The sequence below is a fragment of the Myotis myotis genome, unplaced genomic scaffold, assembly GCF_014108235.1.
Source record: "Myotis myotis isolate mMyoMyo1 unplaced genomic scaffold, mMyoMyo1.p scaffold_m19_p_3, whole genome shotgun sequence".
Lineage (NCBI taxonomy): Eukaryota > Metazoa > Chordata > Mammalia > Chiroptera > Vespertilionidae > Myotis > Myotis myotis.
The window spans coordinates 119502965-119517382 of record NW_023416335.1 but is presented as its reverse complement, the minus strand read 5'-3'; the positions used below and the strand labels follow the sequence as shown (position 1 = coordinate 119517382).

General features: G+C 51.8%; 1 protein-coding gene across 1 annotated transcript in view; it reads left to right on the top strand.

Annotated features, from left to right (window-relative positions):
• Positions 1-1401: 1401 nt before the first annotated feature.
• WNT5B (Wnt family member 5B) overlaps positions 1402-14418 on the top strand; it is a 160347-nt gene continuing 147330 nt past the window's right edge. The window contains exon 1 of the mRNA XM_036298474.1: positions 1402-1892. Within this exon, the coding sequence (XP_036154367.1) occupies positions 1887-1892 (6 nt within the window). The 5' untranslated portion in view covers positions 1402-1886. The remainder of the gene's footprint in view (positions 1893-14418) is intronic.

The following is a 14418-nucleotide window of genomic DNA, read 5'->3' as shown; positions in this document are numbered from 1 at the left end:
CTGGACCTGGTCTCATAAACCCCATTCACTGTGAGGTGAGAAAGTCGTAGTGCACCTCCGGCCCAAGCCAGCACAGCTCCAAGGAAGCTTTTCCCTCTAATTAGTCTGGTATTTGCTAAAACAGCTCTTAGTTTCCTTATTGTAAAAAAACCGGAGGACAATAGCTCCTATTGCCAACCCATTGTAATGGGCTCCTGCTCCCTCTTCCCCTCACTCTCCCTGCAGCCCCAAGCCCGGGAAAGGGAAAGGGGAAGGCTGCCGCCTTGTTTGGTTACTAATTAAGAAGAGGCAAAACCTAGGATTATTTCTATTGTCCGCCCCCCCCCCCCCCACACACACACACTGTACTGCTTTCAAAGGCAATTTCTTTAGCAGGCGGCCTCTGACTTACTCAGGAAAGAGATGGGCTCCAAACTGTAGAAGAAAAGGCAGTTGGAGAGCAGGCCTCAAAGGGTGCTGGCTGCGCCTGGTGGGCCCCTGCCCTGAGTCTGGAACAGGGTCAGGAGCCCGGGGTCAAGCGCCTGCGTCCCCTGGGACCCTGGCGAACTCCCTTTGGGGCAGGTCACCCAGGGGTGTTAAGAGGACTTGGAACCTCAATAAAAGTATTTAAACTTCGGTCTGAGCTGAGGCTAAACACTGGACTCCAGTGATATTTTCAGGCACTGACTCCCTTTAGCGGCTATGGACTGAAGGTGCCACTTTTCTGTGTCTTGGTTTCCCCTCAAAAAGTCGGGTGAATAACTCAACCTTAGTTGTCAGAAGCGATAAAGAATGCGTTGGACACAGTTTTCTTGGTGTGCCCCCGCCCCCGCCCCCATCAAATGTCCTGTCCCGAGGTCTCTTGCTGGGGGCTGCAGGAGAAGGTCAGGGCAGGAGAGGAATGGCTGGGTTGGAAAAGCAGAAGTAACAGCCCGCTCTACTGCTTTGGGGGGACTCAAAGGAGGATAAAGCGCGTGCAAGTTTGATGTAAATACAAGAGCTATTGATGTAACTCTCTCCCCTCAGTGCCTCCAGTTCCGCAGCCCCTGAGGTGGGTGCTCCTAACAGGGGTGCTGGGCGCCCGCGGGGGCTGCTGGCCGGGGCAGAGCGGGAGGCGGTGGGTGCTCCGGGCTGGGGAGGGGGCTGGGCGGGGGCTCCCCATCCACACCCCCGTCAAGGCCCAGGGGCTCCGTCCAGAGGCCGAGGGAGAAGTCGCGTCCGCCCGGGCGGCAGGGCAGGTGCGGAGGTCACGGTCCCAGCGCTGGGAGGAGCCCCGGGCGGGGGTCGCGGGCTCGCCGGGGGGAAGGAGTGAGCGCGGCGGCCGGGGGCGGGGAGGAGGCGCGGGGGCGGGGCGGGGCGGAGGCGGCGGGGCTCGGATCCGCTCGCTCGGCGCCCGCCGGGCACTCCCAGCCGAGCCGCGGCCGTCGCTCGCCCGCAGCCGACTCGGCCGAAACTTCTCGGGGTCCCGCGCTCCAGGGGAGAGCGTGCAGCCCAGCGACGACCGACGGCTGGGCCGGAGCCGGGCGTCCAGGGCCCGGGGCCTCCCTCTGCGCGGCGCGAGCTCCGCACCCGACTTTCCCGCCGGCCGAGCGCGGGGTCCCGGGCGCGGAGCGGGGCGCCCTCCCGGCGGCAGGAGCGAGCGCAGGCTCCCAGGGCCGCGGCCGCCCGGGCTGGGCAGCGCGCATCCCGCGGAGGCGGCCCGGGCCCCGGCCCCCGGCCCGGCGGGACCCGGAGCGGAGCGCGCCCGGCGCGGATGCGGAGTCCGGTGCGGCAGCTCGAGCCGCCTGCGCGCTGAGGGGAGCGGCCCCGGCCCCGCCGTCCCCGGGCCTCCGCTCGCCGCGCCCAGCAGACCCAGCGCCGCCGTCGCTGGAGGAGCCGGAGCCCGCGAGCCTGACGAGCGGCGGGACATGCAGGTAAGCGCCGGCTGCGGGAAAGGGGCGCTCGCGGGCCGCCCCAGCCCCGGCCCCCCGGCCTCGCCGCGCGGAGACGCCCCTTCTCGGCTCCCGCCTCCGAAACTTCCGAGCGCCCCCGGTTCCGCCCCCTCGGCGGCCGCGGGCCGGCTGAGTTGGGCGCCGCGGGCGCTCGGCCCCCGGAGCGACTAGGGGTGCCGGGGGCGGGCCCTGCCCTCCGCGAGGCGACCTGGGGAGCTGGCTGGGAGCGGGGTCCGCAGCTCCCCGAGCCCCGTCAGGTGGGGGCAGGGAGCGCGGAAAAGGAAGGGGGTCCCGCCCCAGGTAGCAAACAAAGCTGGGGGCGCTCGCCGCCTCCAGCCGTGCGGGGCGCGGGGCGCGGGGCGCGGGCAGCGAGGGTCGGGTTTTCCCTCCCTCTCCCGCAGCTCGGGCGCTGGCGGCTCCCGGTCCCCGAGGGTTGGGCGTCTGAGAAGGTGGCGGGGAGGTGCCGCCCTCCGGCGGGTGCAGGGACTTCCCCGGGCCCTGCGGGCGCCGGTCCGAGGAGCGAGGAGCGTGAGCCCCTCCGATCTCCTCGCTCGCTTTCCCGGCGCGGTCGGGCCCAGCTGGAAGGCTCCGCTTGAGGTCCGCGCCCGCGTCCGCCCGGCGGGGCGAGCACCACATCTGGATGACTTTAGCCCCTGGACTAGTTAGTTTGGTGCCCGAATTCCTGCCTGAGCCCAGAGCAGGTCAAGCCCGGAGTGGGGTCTGAGGTTTCCGTTTTCTTTCATTGCTCCTCCGCTCCTTATGCCCATCTGTTCCTGCCCCGCGAGAATGGGGAGTTACCTCTTTCCCCATCTTCTCGTGGACCCTCAGGCATGTTTGGCCATGCACTCCAGGCAGGGCCAGATTTCTAGATATTTTCGTCCTCCACTCATTGTGAGAGATGATGGTTCAGTTTACCGTTAAGAAAGCCGAGGTTGCTCAGTCCAGGGGGGCGGGTTCCCAGCTCCGAATGAGGGCACTTGCTCTCCACCCGCAACCCCCTCTGCCTTCACTGCTTTTGCCACCTGGCCTCGTTGGCAACAGCTTTCAGTTACTACCACCCTGGGCAGAGTTGCATCCTGGTACCTGGAGGAGAAAGGATCATGTTACCAATCCCTGGACTGCTCTAGTCACCAAGAATGTGCCCGCTGGACAGAGCTGTGGTGGGACATGTGTGTCATGCCATCTGTGTGAGTGCAGAAACCTCTGGGTCAGCCAGGCAGGGTCACACCCCCTACCACATACCAGCATTGGTGCAGGCACTTGGAGGGAAGCTTAGGGGGACCTCTCCCGTGGCTGTCCCTAAGGCAGCAGAGCACCCAGGAGCAGTGGGCACACCCTCAGAAAGCCTGAGGACCCTTTCCTGGTGCCAGCCACTCCTGCTGCTGTCTGATTTGCTTGTGGGTTTCAAAGGCCAGACTGCTAATCTCTGGCATGGGTGAGTGGGTGCTGGCCCAAGTTTATGCCCACACACCTGTCCAGGTTCAGACACACAAGTCCTGGCTAACACACCGACCTAAGGCAGGTGGAAGGCTGAGTGGTGGTTTTCCTCCATTTCAAAATAGTGTCTCTGTGACACAAAAGGTCTGGGGTTATAAATAGAGAAGGAGCCAGTGTGTCTCCTAAGGAAAGGCAAGGCTGAGAGGCCTCTGCACAGTTGGGAGAGGAGCAATGCAGCTGGGCTCTTGGTGGTGCTGTCAGGCCGGGGAGTCCAGGGAAAAGAGGAGGCTTAACGCCAGCTCTCCCCACTACCGGGGCAGCTGGAGCTGACACCAGGGTCGGAGGGAGTGGAGCAAAGGGACCTAAAGAGGCAATATGTGTTGCTCTATCCGGTTTGGATCCGCAGATAGAGCGTCGGACCAAAGGGTCCCAGGTTTGATTCCGTTCAATGGCATGTGTACCTCTACCTTGGTTGCAGGCTCCTTCCTGGCTGGCCCCTGGTCGGGGCACATTCTGGAGGCAACCAATCAGTGTGTCTCTCTTACACTGATGTTTCTCTCTGTCTTTCCTTCTCTCTTACCCTCTCCCTAAAAATCAATGGAAAAATATCCTCGAGTGAGGATTAACAGCAACAACAAAAAGTCAATATGTGGATAAATAGCTAAGGGTAGCCCTGAGCAGCAATTCCTTCTTTTCCTAAAGAAAATCAGACAGAGGGTGTGTGATACACTGTGGGGTCTGCCTGCCAGGGGAGCGGGAGCCAGAGCTGGCTGGCCCTTTCTATCCATGGCTTTCCTACTTTCCCAGGCTCTGATTTCTTGTGTATTTGAGTATGAATATGTGAGGGAAGGTGTGTGTGTGTGTGTGTGTGTGTGTGTGTGTGTTTTTGCTCAGGGTGTCTGAAATCAGTCCTCTCTTGAGTACATTTGGTGGTTGTACTATCTCCAGGGGTGTCTTATTGGCTTGAAACAACCTTTTTCTAAGAAATTTTCTGCCCCAAAAATTTAAGTTAAAGGGATATTGCCAGATTGGTGGGAGCCATATGCTGTGAAATGAAAAAACCTGGGATGGTCTTCACTGGTGGATTCACCCTCCTCTTACTCTAGTCACTCTAGCACAGCGGTTCTCAACCTGTGGGTCGCGACCCCTTTGGCAGTCAAACGACCCTTTCTCAAGGGTCGTCTAAGACCATCCTGCATATCAGATATTTACATTACGATTCATAACGGTAGCAACGTTACAGTTGTGAAGTAGCAACGACAATAATGTTATGGCTGGGTCACAACACGAGGAGCTGTGTTTAAAGGCCGGAAGGTGGAGAGCCACTGCTCTAGCAGGAAGATTTTTTTGTTTGCACTTCTCCAAGAGGACAGAAGACCAGGCCAGTCTGTCCTAATTGTTACTTCTGGCGTAGCTCTGCTGGCTTCTGGATGGCACGGCCTGGCATCTCTAGCAGGGGAGGAAATTTTTATATGAAGTGATAACCCTTGCCTTCTCTGAAAAATGCGCCCACAAAAACTTTCTTGTTTGCTGTTCTGAATTTGTTCTCCCTAGTGCCCTTCCAAACTGCCTGCCATTTATCTCCCTAATCATCTTAACAAGTCTTCAGGCTCCACCTTGTTCCGGCCCCACACCTGAACACAGTCCTCAGAGTTTGTTGTAGTTGTTTCTGTAACTCCTTCAGGTCTCTCAAGATTCATAAGAACGATAGATATAAAAATCTCCTAGTGAAGAGAGAATATGGGGGTTCCCACCCTCCTGAAGGGCATTCTTGGCTGGTTTTCACTGGGGCATCTTCAAATTGTATCCAGGAGTCCAGAAAAATCCAGCAGAGGGGTTGGGGATGGATACTGTGATAAGGACAAAAAGACCTAATGATTTTAAATCTGAGCCATTTTTTAAAGTAAAAATGGCCTTCTACCCATCTCTGAGGAGCAGCCTATTCATTCCCCCACCAGCACGTTGGTGAAGCCTGGAAAGCAGACCTCCTGCTTGATACCGTCTGGCCCGGCTTCCCCTTCAGCGAGAAGAGCAGGTGACTGCCCTGCTCTTGCCAGGCCTTCTCCAGGGGCAGCTCTGTTTACCTGGCTAAATTTAACCCTCCGCCCCCTCTGTCCTCTGTGGACCCACTAGCTGGCCGTCTGGCCACTGGGCTGGCTCCTCCGGCAGCATGTCCTTACTTCTTCACCCCTGTGGTTGCAGTTGGGCTTTTTTGTGCTGCATGAATCCTCTTCTAGACTTTCTAAAGTTGGTTTCACTCCTCCCTGCTTCTCCACCCCATGTGGCTTTCTTCCCAACTCGATTTCCTCCTGGGTGAATTGGAGCCAGGTTGTACTGGGGGGAGACTGCCCCCTGACCCCTCCAAACACCATGCATGAGGTTTCAGGAAACCTAAACTCAGGCTGCTGTGCTGACTGTAATCATTGCCCAGCCAGCCAGCGGCTCTGGAGCCCCCTCTGAGCAATCCAGTGCTGGCAGCAATGCAGCCTTTAAGGGCACAGGCTGTTTTGTCAGAATTCTTTTTGCACCTCCAAACCCCCAAAGAACCCACCCAGCCCTCCTATATGTCCTGTTCTTGGCATCACCATCTTTTCTTGAGGTTTTGCCTGGTAGGTTTATGGGGTGGGAGGAGGGAGGAGAGTATGGAGGGTGGTGGTGGGAGGGGGTTCATTGTTGCTTCTTCTTGGGGTCTCAGTTGTCTCTTCTATAAAGTGAGAGGGTTGCATTAGACTGTGCTCGAGGCCCCTTCTAGTTCTCACATGCTGCTGTTTTAAATAGCTTTAGCTGGCTCAGTTCTGGAAACCCCTCTGCTGTAGACCAGGCCTGGGGGTGGGGAAGCAGCCAATCAAAGAGGGTGCGTTCCCACGGGAGGGGCGGTAGGGGCGGAGGGGCGGCCCCAGCCCTACTGCTTTCACAGTTACTGTTTCACAAGTCGTGGTCTTGCAGGCAGGGCTTGTGGTCGAGCTGGAGGCTCAGGTTGTGCTCCTGGCTTTGGGCTCTGGCCTGCCAGGGGCCTCTGCGGTTAGCCAGCCTCCGGAGGATTAGGGAGGCTCTGTCTCCAGCTTCGGGTGACTTCAGGGCTGCTGCCTGAGTTGCTGGGGGGAGGCACCCAGAGTCGTTCTTAAACGGGTTTGCAGTCCTCTCTTCTCTAAGCTTCCCTGAGCCCAGAAATGCTAACCCTTCAAAGGTTAGTCTTGTCTGACTAGTTGATAAAGGGTCAGGAGTGGATTTCCTGAGGTCTGGAAAATGATAGCTGGGCTTAAATTGGAAAAGGCAGCGGATTAAAAGTTCTTGGTTTACGAATCTGAGCCCCCAAAGGTCACTTTTGAATGATCTGGAATGTTCCATCAGTAGATTTGCTCAGAGTCCTTCTTGGGGAGCAAAAAAAATATGGCAAGAAAGCTTTTCTAACACGAGCCCACAGGAATCCTGTTTGCTGCTGAGCCTTCCTCTGCCCTCGGAGAGGAGCTGGGCGTTGAGGGCACAGGTGCAGAGCAGCCCTGAGCCCCGCGCTCTGTCCCTCCCGGTGCCTGCACTTGCCACATCTCCTGGTTCTGAACCAGGATTTGTGCACCCCACCCACTGCTCTTCCCAGCAGAAACCCGGAGATGATGGGAGGTTTCCATTGCTTTGGGAGTTTGGAGTATAGTTGAGTCCCTTCCTAAACTCATCTCTAAGATGATATACCTTACCCATATCCATCGAGAAGTTTCCCCTGAGAAAATTTGAGCAATGAATTATTAAATACTGCGTGCAAATCCTGTTTGGGGTACAAGATCTGCAATAGAAGTAATCAACCCTTTAAAGAGATTTTAGTATATACGTTTTGAACTAGAAAATGCCATATTCCACTCGGAAGCAGGAGCTGGTGAATGGGGGAACGTTGTAGATGGCACTGTTAGGACAATCCACCAGACAAGAGGCTATAGAAAGCTAAGACATCAGAGACTAGGGTTTAGAGTCAGATGCCGGCTGTGAATCCCAGCAATCAGTAGCTGGCTGTGTATATGTCGCCAGGGCAGGTGACCTGTCTTCTCGGTACCTCAGTTTCCTCATTTGTCAATGGAAATAGTAACTTGACACTCTTCTCACATGATTGCTGTGCAGTAGGTGGTGGGGATTCGTGTACGTAAAGCACTAAGCCAGTGATGGCGAACCTATGACACGTGTCAGAGGTGACACGCGAGCTCATTTTTTGGGTTGATTTTTCTTTGTTAAATGGCATTTAAATATATAAAATAAATATCAAAAATATACATCTTTGTTTTACTATGGTTGCAAATATCAAAAAACTTCTATATGTGACACGGCACCAGAGTTAAGTTAGGGTTTTTCAAAATGCTGACACGCCGAGCTCAAAAGGTTCGCCATCACTGCACTAAACCATGCTGAGGACTCTTCCAGGCTGCAGGGGAGTTAGCTATTTTGCACTGTTGATGAGGGTGCAAGGGCAGGGCAGTTAGAGCCCCTTGGCGCCTGCCCTTGGCCTGCTCCGCATTAAAGATGTGGGCTGCCTTGGATGGGACAGTAACAGCACACCCATCGCTGTCAGCATGTGCTGGCCAGTCTCAGGAAATGACTTTCATAGATGCCATTGGATCATTACATCGATGGGAATAGAGGGTCCAGCTTGTGGAATGACCAGGGACGGGAGATGACAAATGTTCAGGGTTGGCTGTCAGGAAAGGAGGAAAGTGGGACAGTCCCTTTTCCCTTAAACACAAATCCTGGTCTTGCTCAGGCTGGTTCTTGGCTGCTCTCAGGGGGACCTGGAACATGCCTCCACGCTGCCATGGCGGGAAGCTATTTTTCATCCATATGTGACCAGATTGAGAGACGGTGAAGGGACTGGAGTAGGAAGGAGTTCCATGGGCTTCATTCCCAGCGCCTTGCACCCCAGGCACAGTCATCGGCCTTGCTAGGTGGTCACTCCAGACTACTGGCCCATCTTGAAGTTACTGAAACGCATCTCCTTCGTCCCAGGTGCCCCAGCAGGAGCATCCAGTAAAGCCTTATTGGATATAATTAGCAAAGAACTGGTAGGAAAAGACCTCCATTTCCCCTCCTCTTTGATGCTGTTCATCGCTTGGCTTCCAGGGCCCCTCACTCCCCTAGCTTCCCTTCTCCCTCCCTGGCAGCAGCTTTCCTGCCTTTCTCTCTCTCCTTCAACCTCTTCTCTTCTAATACACTTTAATGGCTGTCAATGCTACCTGCACTGTTAGTAATCCCACATTTTCATCTCCTGCCTGCTCCTTTCCCTAGACCTTCAGACGCACATCTGATTGCTTGAGCAGCACCTTATTCGGGAGAGCTGAAAGGCATCCCACCCTGAACTTTGACCTTTCCCCTTAAACCTGCTCTTTGCACAGTATTCTTTCTCTGTCTCATCCTTCTAGTTGCTCATGCCATAAACCCCGAAGTTTATCTTCCTCCTTCCATTCTTCCCTCCCTCCCTCCCTTACTCCCTCTCTCCCTCTGTCCTTCTCTCTCTATTTCCCTCCCTCCCTCCCACTGCCCACATCCAGTCCATCAGTGAATCTTGTTAAATCTACTTTCAGAAGACACTCAGAGCCCTGGCCGCTTCTCCCTTCGTCCACCCCTTCCCGTCCTGGCTCATTCCACCAGCAGCTCCCTCCTGAATTATAGTAAAGCCTCCCAACTGGCCTCCCTGCTTTAATCATCTGCAGTCTTCCTGCCAAATATGCCAGGCCAGTTTTTTCCCTCAGAGCCCTCCGATGGCCTCCCTTCCATCTGCTGCAGGGTAAAGGCTGAGTCCTTAGAGTGCTTACTAGCCTGGATGATCTGACCGCTGCTTCCCCCTGCAGCCTGCTGGATTCTGTCCTTCACCCTAGTAGGTGGGCCTCTTGCTTGTCTGTGAGCCCACCAGGCCCGCTTCTACCTCCGGTTTGCACCTGGTTGTTTCTCCGCCCTCTCTCCTCCTCTCCGTATTCCCTCAGACCTTTCCTCAAGTGCCATCCCAGTGAGGTCTTCTGTGACTCCACAGTGTAAATGCAACACTCCCACCTGTTCCTGAGCCCCCTTCTCTGCTTTGTTTTTCTCCATTGAACAAACAATTTTTTTTGTGTTTTTTATTTGTTTGTTAATCCTCACCTGAGGCTATTTTTTCCATTGCCTTTCAGAGAGAGTGGAAGGGAGGAAGGAAGAGAGGAAGGAAGGGAGGGAGAGGGATTGGGGGGATGGGAGGGGGGGGAGAGAGAGAGAGAGAGAGTGAGAGAGAGAGAGAGAAAGAGAGAGAGAGACACCGAAGTGAGAAACACATGTGGATTGGTTGCCTCCCACACGCACCCTTCCAGGTCCAGATACAGAGTGAAACTGCAAACCAGGTATGTGCCCTTGACTGGGGAATCGAACTGGAACCCTTCGGTGTGCTGGGTGATGCTCTAACCACTGAGAACACTGGCCAGGATGAACATGCATATTTTTTATATTTTACTTACTTGCTATCTTGTCTGCTTCCTCTTACTAGAATGTAAACACCAGGAGGGCAGGGATGTTTGTCTGTTTTGTTCCCTGTTGTATCTGGAGCACATGGAGCAATGCCTGACACAGCGGGAGGAAGAATTAAATGAATGAATGAATGACAGGGGCTGTGTGTTACCATGGACAAGTCTGAGGGTAGATGGGTTCACCACCCTCGGGTCTGCAGCTCCCTGTCCTTCCCTCCCCTCACCAGCCTGCAGAGGCGGGGCAGCTGGTGAGAACCCCTGGCCCATTACATACCTTACTTATTTTAACTGTCGAAATTAAGACACATTCACCGAAAATCATTAAATTTTTTCAATTCATATTTTTATTGAAAAATATGAAGAAAAATAAAATAACTCCAAGTTAGAGATAATCATTGATAATATTTTGGTGCTTTCCTTTTCTGTCTTTTCTACACATCTGTGTACAAGCACATCTGTGTTTTCAAAGTGTGTGTTTCTTACATGCTTGTCTCCCTTCTGGGGGTGGTGAAGGTGGTAATGTGCAGTGCCTGTCAGGGCCTGGCCTGTCCCAGATGCACAGAATTGTAGATTAACGCAATGAATGGACAGTGGTAAGTCTAGGCAGAGACAGCCCCACTGGCTTCTTTACCTGTGTGGTTCATGAGCCACATGGTGAGTATAACATCTTTACCACTTGTTTCCTTACGGTTCTAAGATTGTGTTTCTAAACCTCGGCTCTATTGATTACTTTGGACCCAATAATTCTTTCTTGTGCGAAGCTCTCCTGTACATGTAGCCAAATCCCTGACCTCGACCCACCAGATACCAGTAGCACCTGCCCCCCAGGAATGACAGCCCAAAAGTTGTTAAACGTTGCCAAGTGTCCCTCAGGGGGCCAATTGCCCCTGGTTGAAGACCACTGTTCTAAAGTGTCTCTATTTTATCCTGACAATTTTTCCTTATTTTCATTTCTCATCGTATTTCTGTGCTGCTGTCTGAGTGTGAGCCCTTAAACGTTAGATGTGAATTTTGGCCCCAGCTTTCTCACCTGCTGGCTGCCCCTGGTCCACTCTCCACAGGACCTCTCTCACCCTGCTCCCCCACACCTCACTGGTCACCCTGCTGCTCTAGGTCCCCCTCCTGCTCAAAATGCTCCAGTGACCCCTCTTTTTCCTACTGAATTCATGTGGTATCTTTACTCTGGTGTTCAGTACCCTTCCAACCCTAACTAACCAGCCTTTCCAGACTCCTGCCCTCCCGCTCCCTACACTGCAGTCAGCCAGAGGCCCTGCTTCCTGACGTTGGCTCCCCTTCCTCTCTCCCTGTTCACACCTGCCCGTCCTTCCAGGCACAACTCAGATGCCACCTCCCTGATCGGCTCTGCCAGAATGATCTCTCTGTGGCTGGGAGCTGGCTCCCTGAGGGGCTGTCATATAGTTCAGAGGACACGCATTGTGCCGGCCCTTTGCACACTTTGTCTTATATTGTAGTTCACGTCTGATCTTCATGACTAACGATATGGCTGGTTAAGCCACCTTCTCAGGTAGATCTAAGGTGAGTCCCTCTATGCAGCTAGGACCAGGGAACAGCCCCAGAGCAGTGAACAGCCATCCTACTGATTAAATGGCTTTCTAAATTGAGTGAGGCGTCCTGCAGCTAAAGGGGTTTTGTTACTTACTGTGAAGTGTAAGTGCAACATCAGCCCTCCAGACTTTAGTTTAATCTAGCAGCGAGTTTCAAGCTTCTCAAAGCCTTTGCTCGCTGTGCTTCCTGTCCCCTGCCCAGTGGAAAGCACATAGCCTTTGGGGGGCAAGTGGACTTGGCTTGAATCCTGACACAGCCACGCACAACCTATGCCTATTTAGCTTTTGTGAGTTCCCAGCTCTTCATCTTTAAACAGAGAAAATAATGCCTGATTCATACGGTTATTTTAAGAATTCCTGCAATAGTGTGTCTGCAGTTAGTGTACACTCCCCTCTTTAACTCTTCACTGAAAACAGTGAGAGTGTCAAGAAATTGTTATCTCGACACTCCAAATACCAAGCTGCTCAGAGTTTGGTCCAAAAGAACTGAGTGTTTCATAGTTAAGTTTTTCGACATTGAGGTGACAAAGGAGACCCGGAAATTCTCTTCTATGACAGCTACTGGTACCAGTGAGCTGTGGGAAGCAGCGCAGCTTCTGGCTCTTGAGATTTTCCTTGAAGGGCCCAATAGGAGTTCCTGGAAGGCAGAGTGGTGCTTACGCGTCTTCATTCCCCTCTCTCACTAACAGTCCCAGCAATCAGCATTGTTACCATTCAATAATACTGATAAATTAAAATTAGTGAGCTATATTTTTTAACAAAAATAAAATAAATTAAAATAATGAGCTAGTGACTTCTAAGAAGGTTATAATCCCCACTTGGAGAAAGCTGGTCTTGAATTACCACATTTCATCAACACTAAGACACATTTTAACATACCTGAGGTCTGGATGCATCTTAAAATCAATGTACTGTTGTCTAATCGGGAGTACTTTCCTTTCTTAGGTACAAAATAATGGTGCACTTTAGAATCGGTAGCATATTAAGTTTGGTGAAATAAGGTAATGTCATTGATTACCAAAGGTGACCTGCTGTCCTCTCCTGGTGCCTGCCTCAGTGTTCCCTTGGAAATGTGCTTCTGCTGTTTTGCAAAATAGAGTGTTTAGAGTGGCACCTTCATATTGAACATCTGTTGTGTAGGAGGTAAAACTGAGATAGGAAATTCTAGGCAAAGACCAGATGTTCCACAAACCCTGGACCCCAATACATGAGGGTGCTCAGTCTCCTGCTGTCACCTGTGACGCAGAAGTCTAGGGTTACTGCCCCTGGGATCTTGGGTAAAATATAACTTAGACAAGCCTCCCTTTCCTCATCTGTAAATGAGTTCACCATATAGCCATCCCCACCCTTTGCCTATCTCACAGAGCTGTTGTAGTACAAAGTGAGATAGCATGTATGAAAGTAGTTTATAACCAGCGTAAAGTGCTGTTTCTACTTGTAGGATGTGGAGAGTCTGTGACCCAGAGACTTAAAATCACTGACAAAACACAGCCCAGGTGACTCAACAGTGATTCATACCTGGCACTTGTCTTCTTATTTCTCTCTTTCTAGGAGAGTCTTTGAAAACTTTGTAGAAGCTTTTGTGGTGAAGTGAAATAGTATCCAAAAGTATCAAAAAGAAGTTATATCCTATAACTAGTGTGAGCTGTTCGTTTTTTCCCATTTTATATTTTCCTGTTTTACTGCCTTGGCATTGGAATAGATAAAAATATCAGTAACATTAACACAAATATCTTTATCCTGAAAGGGTAAGTCTAATCTCTTATGGACAGTGCTTAAGAAATCAAGTTCTGCCCAGCCGATGTGGTTCAGTTGACCTATGAACCTGGAGGTCATGGTTCGATTCCCAGTCAGGGCACATGCCCAGGTTGCAGGCTTGGTCTCCAGAAGGGGGTGTGCAGGAGGCAGCCAGTCGATGATTCTCTCTCATCATTGACGTTTCTGTCTCTTTCTCCCTTCCTCTCTGAAATCAATAAAAATATATTTTTAAAAAAGTCAAGTTCTGCAGCTCAGTTAGTGCTGGCCCAACCCTGGCTCCAGAACTCACCCCCACACAGAAGTGATCTTGAGCAAGTTACCCAAACTCTCTCTTGACCTCAGTTTCCTCATCTGTTAAAATGCTTTAGGGGCCATTGTGAGGATTAAATGAAATTCATGAAAGCACTTAGCAAGGCCTTACACATAAAGCACCCAGTAGATGTTCACTTTAATTATGCTTCTAACGAACCACAAAAAAATGCTATTGTGCAGTCTCCAGAGACTAGTTCTGCTGACATAATCAAAAGTTTGGTTATGTCTGGAAAGGAGGGGTAGAGTTGGTGTTATTTTCATACTTAAGCATGGTATTAATAAACTACACAAACATGTCAGTTCAACAGTAACCTGACCTCAATAACATTGCGTTTTCAAATACATAGTTTGTTATGCTGTAACCAAATCAAGAGGATCCTGGTCAAAACCTTACCAGACAGCTTTTAAATATTTTCTTTCAAGTGAGATTGTTGCAATGCACTGTCAACCATCCCTGTGCTAGGAAGAGGCCTAAGTGGCATCTCCCTTTGATGCTTGAGAGCCTGGGAGGCCTGCTTCTGAAAAATATCATGAACTTGCTCCCACAATCTGTTTGCATTTGAGGGTTAGAGAAAGTCTTAGGACTGTCAAAACTCATAAACTTCATAAAGTCTGCTCTGTTTCTTCACATGCTGCTCTGTATCACCACATTTGAGTGGTGGGGATGTCACTTTTTCTTTTCAATCAACTTTATTGAAGTATAAGTTACATACAATAATATTGTAATTGTACAGTACAGTAAATTTGGACAAATACATTCACCCATGCAACCACCACCCCAATCAAGATATTTCTACCTCCCTGGTCCCCTTACAGTCTGCTGTGTAGTATTGCATTGAATAAATATGCTACAGTTTGTTTACTCACTTTTGGTGGACATTTGAGTTAATCCAAATTTTGGTTAACATGACAATCTCCGTTTTTTAATTGGGATGTTTAGTCTATTCACATTTAACCCCATCTTTTAGC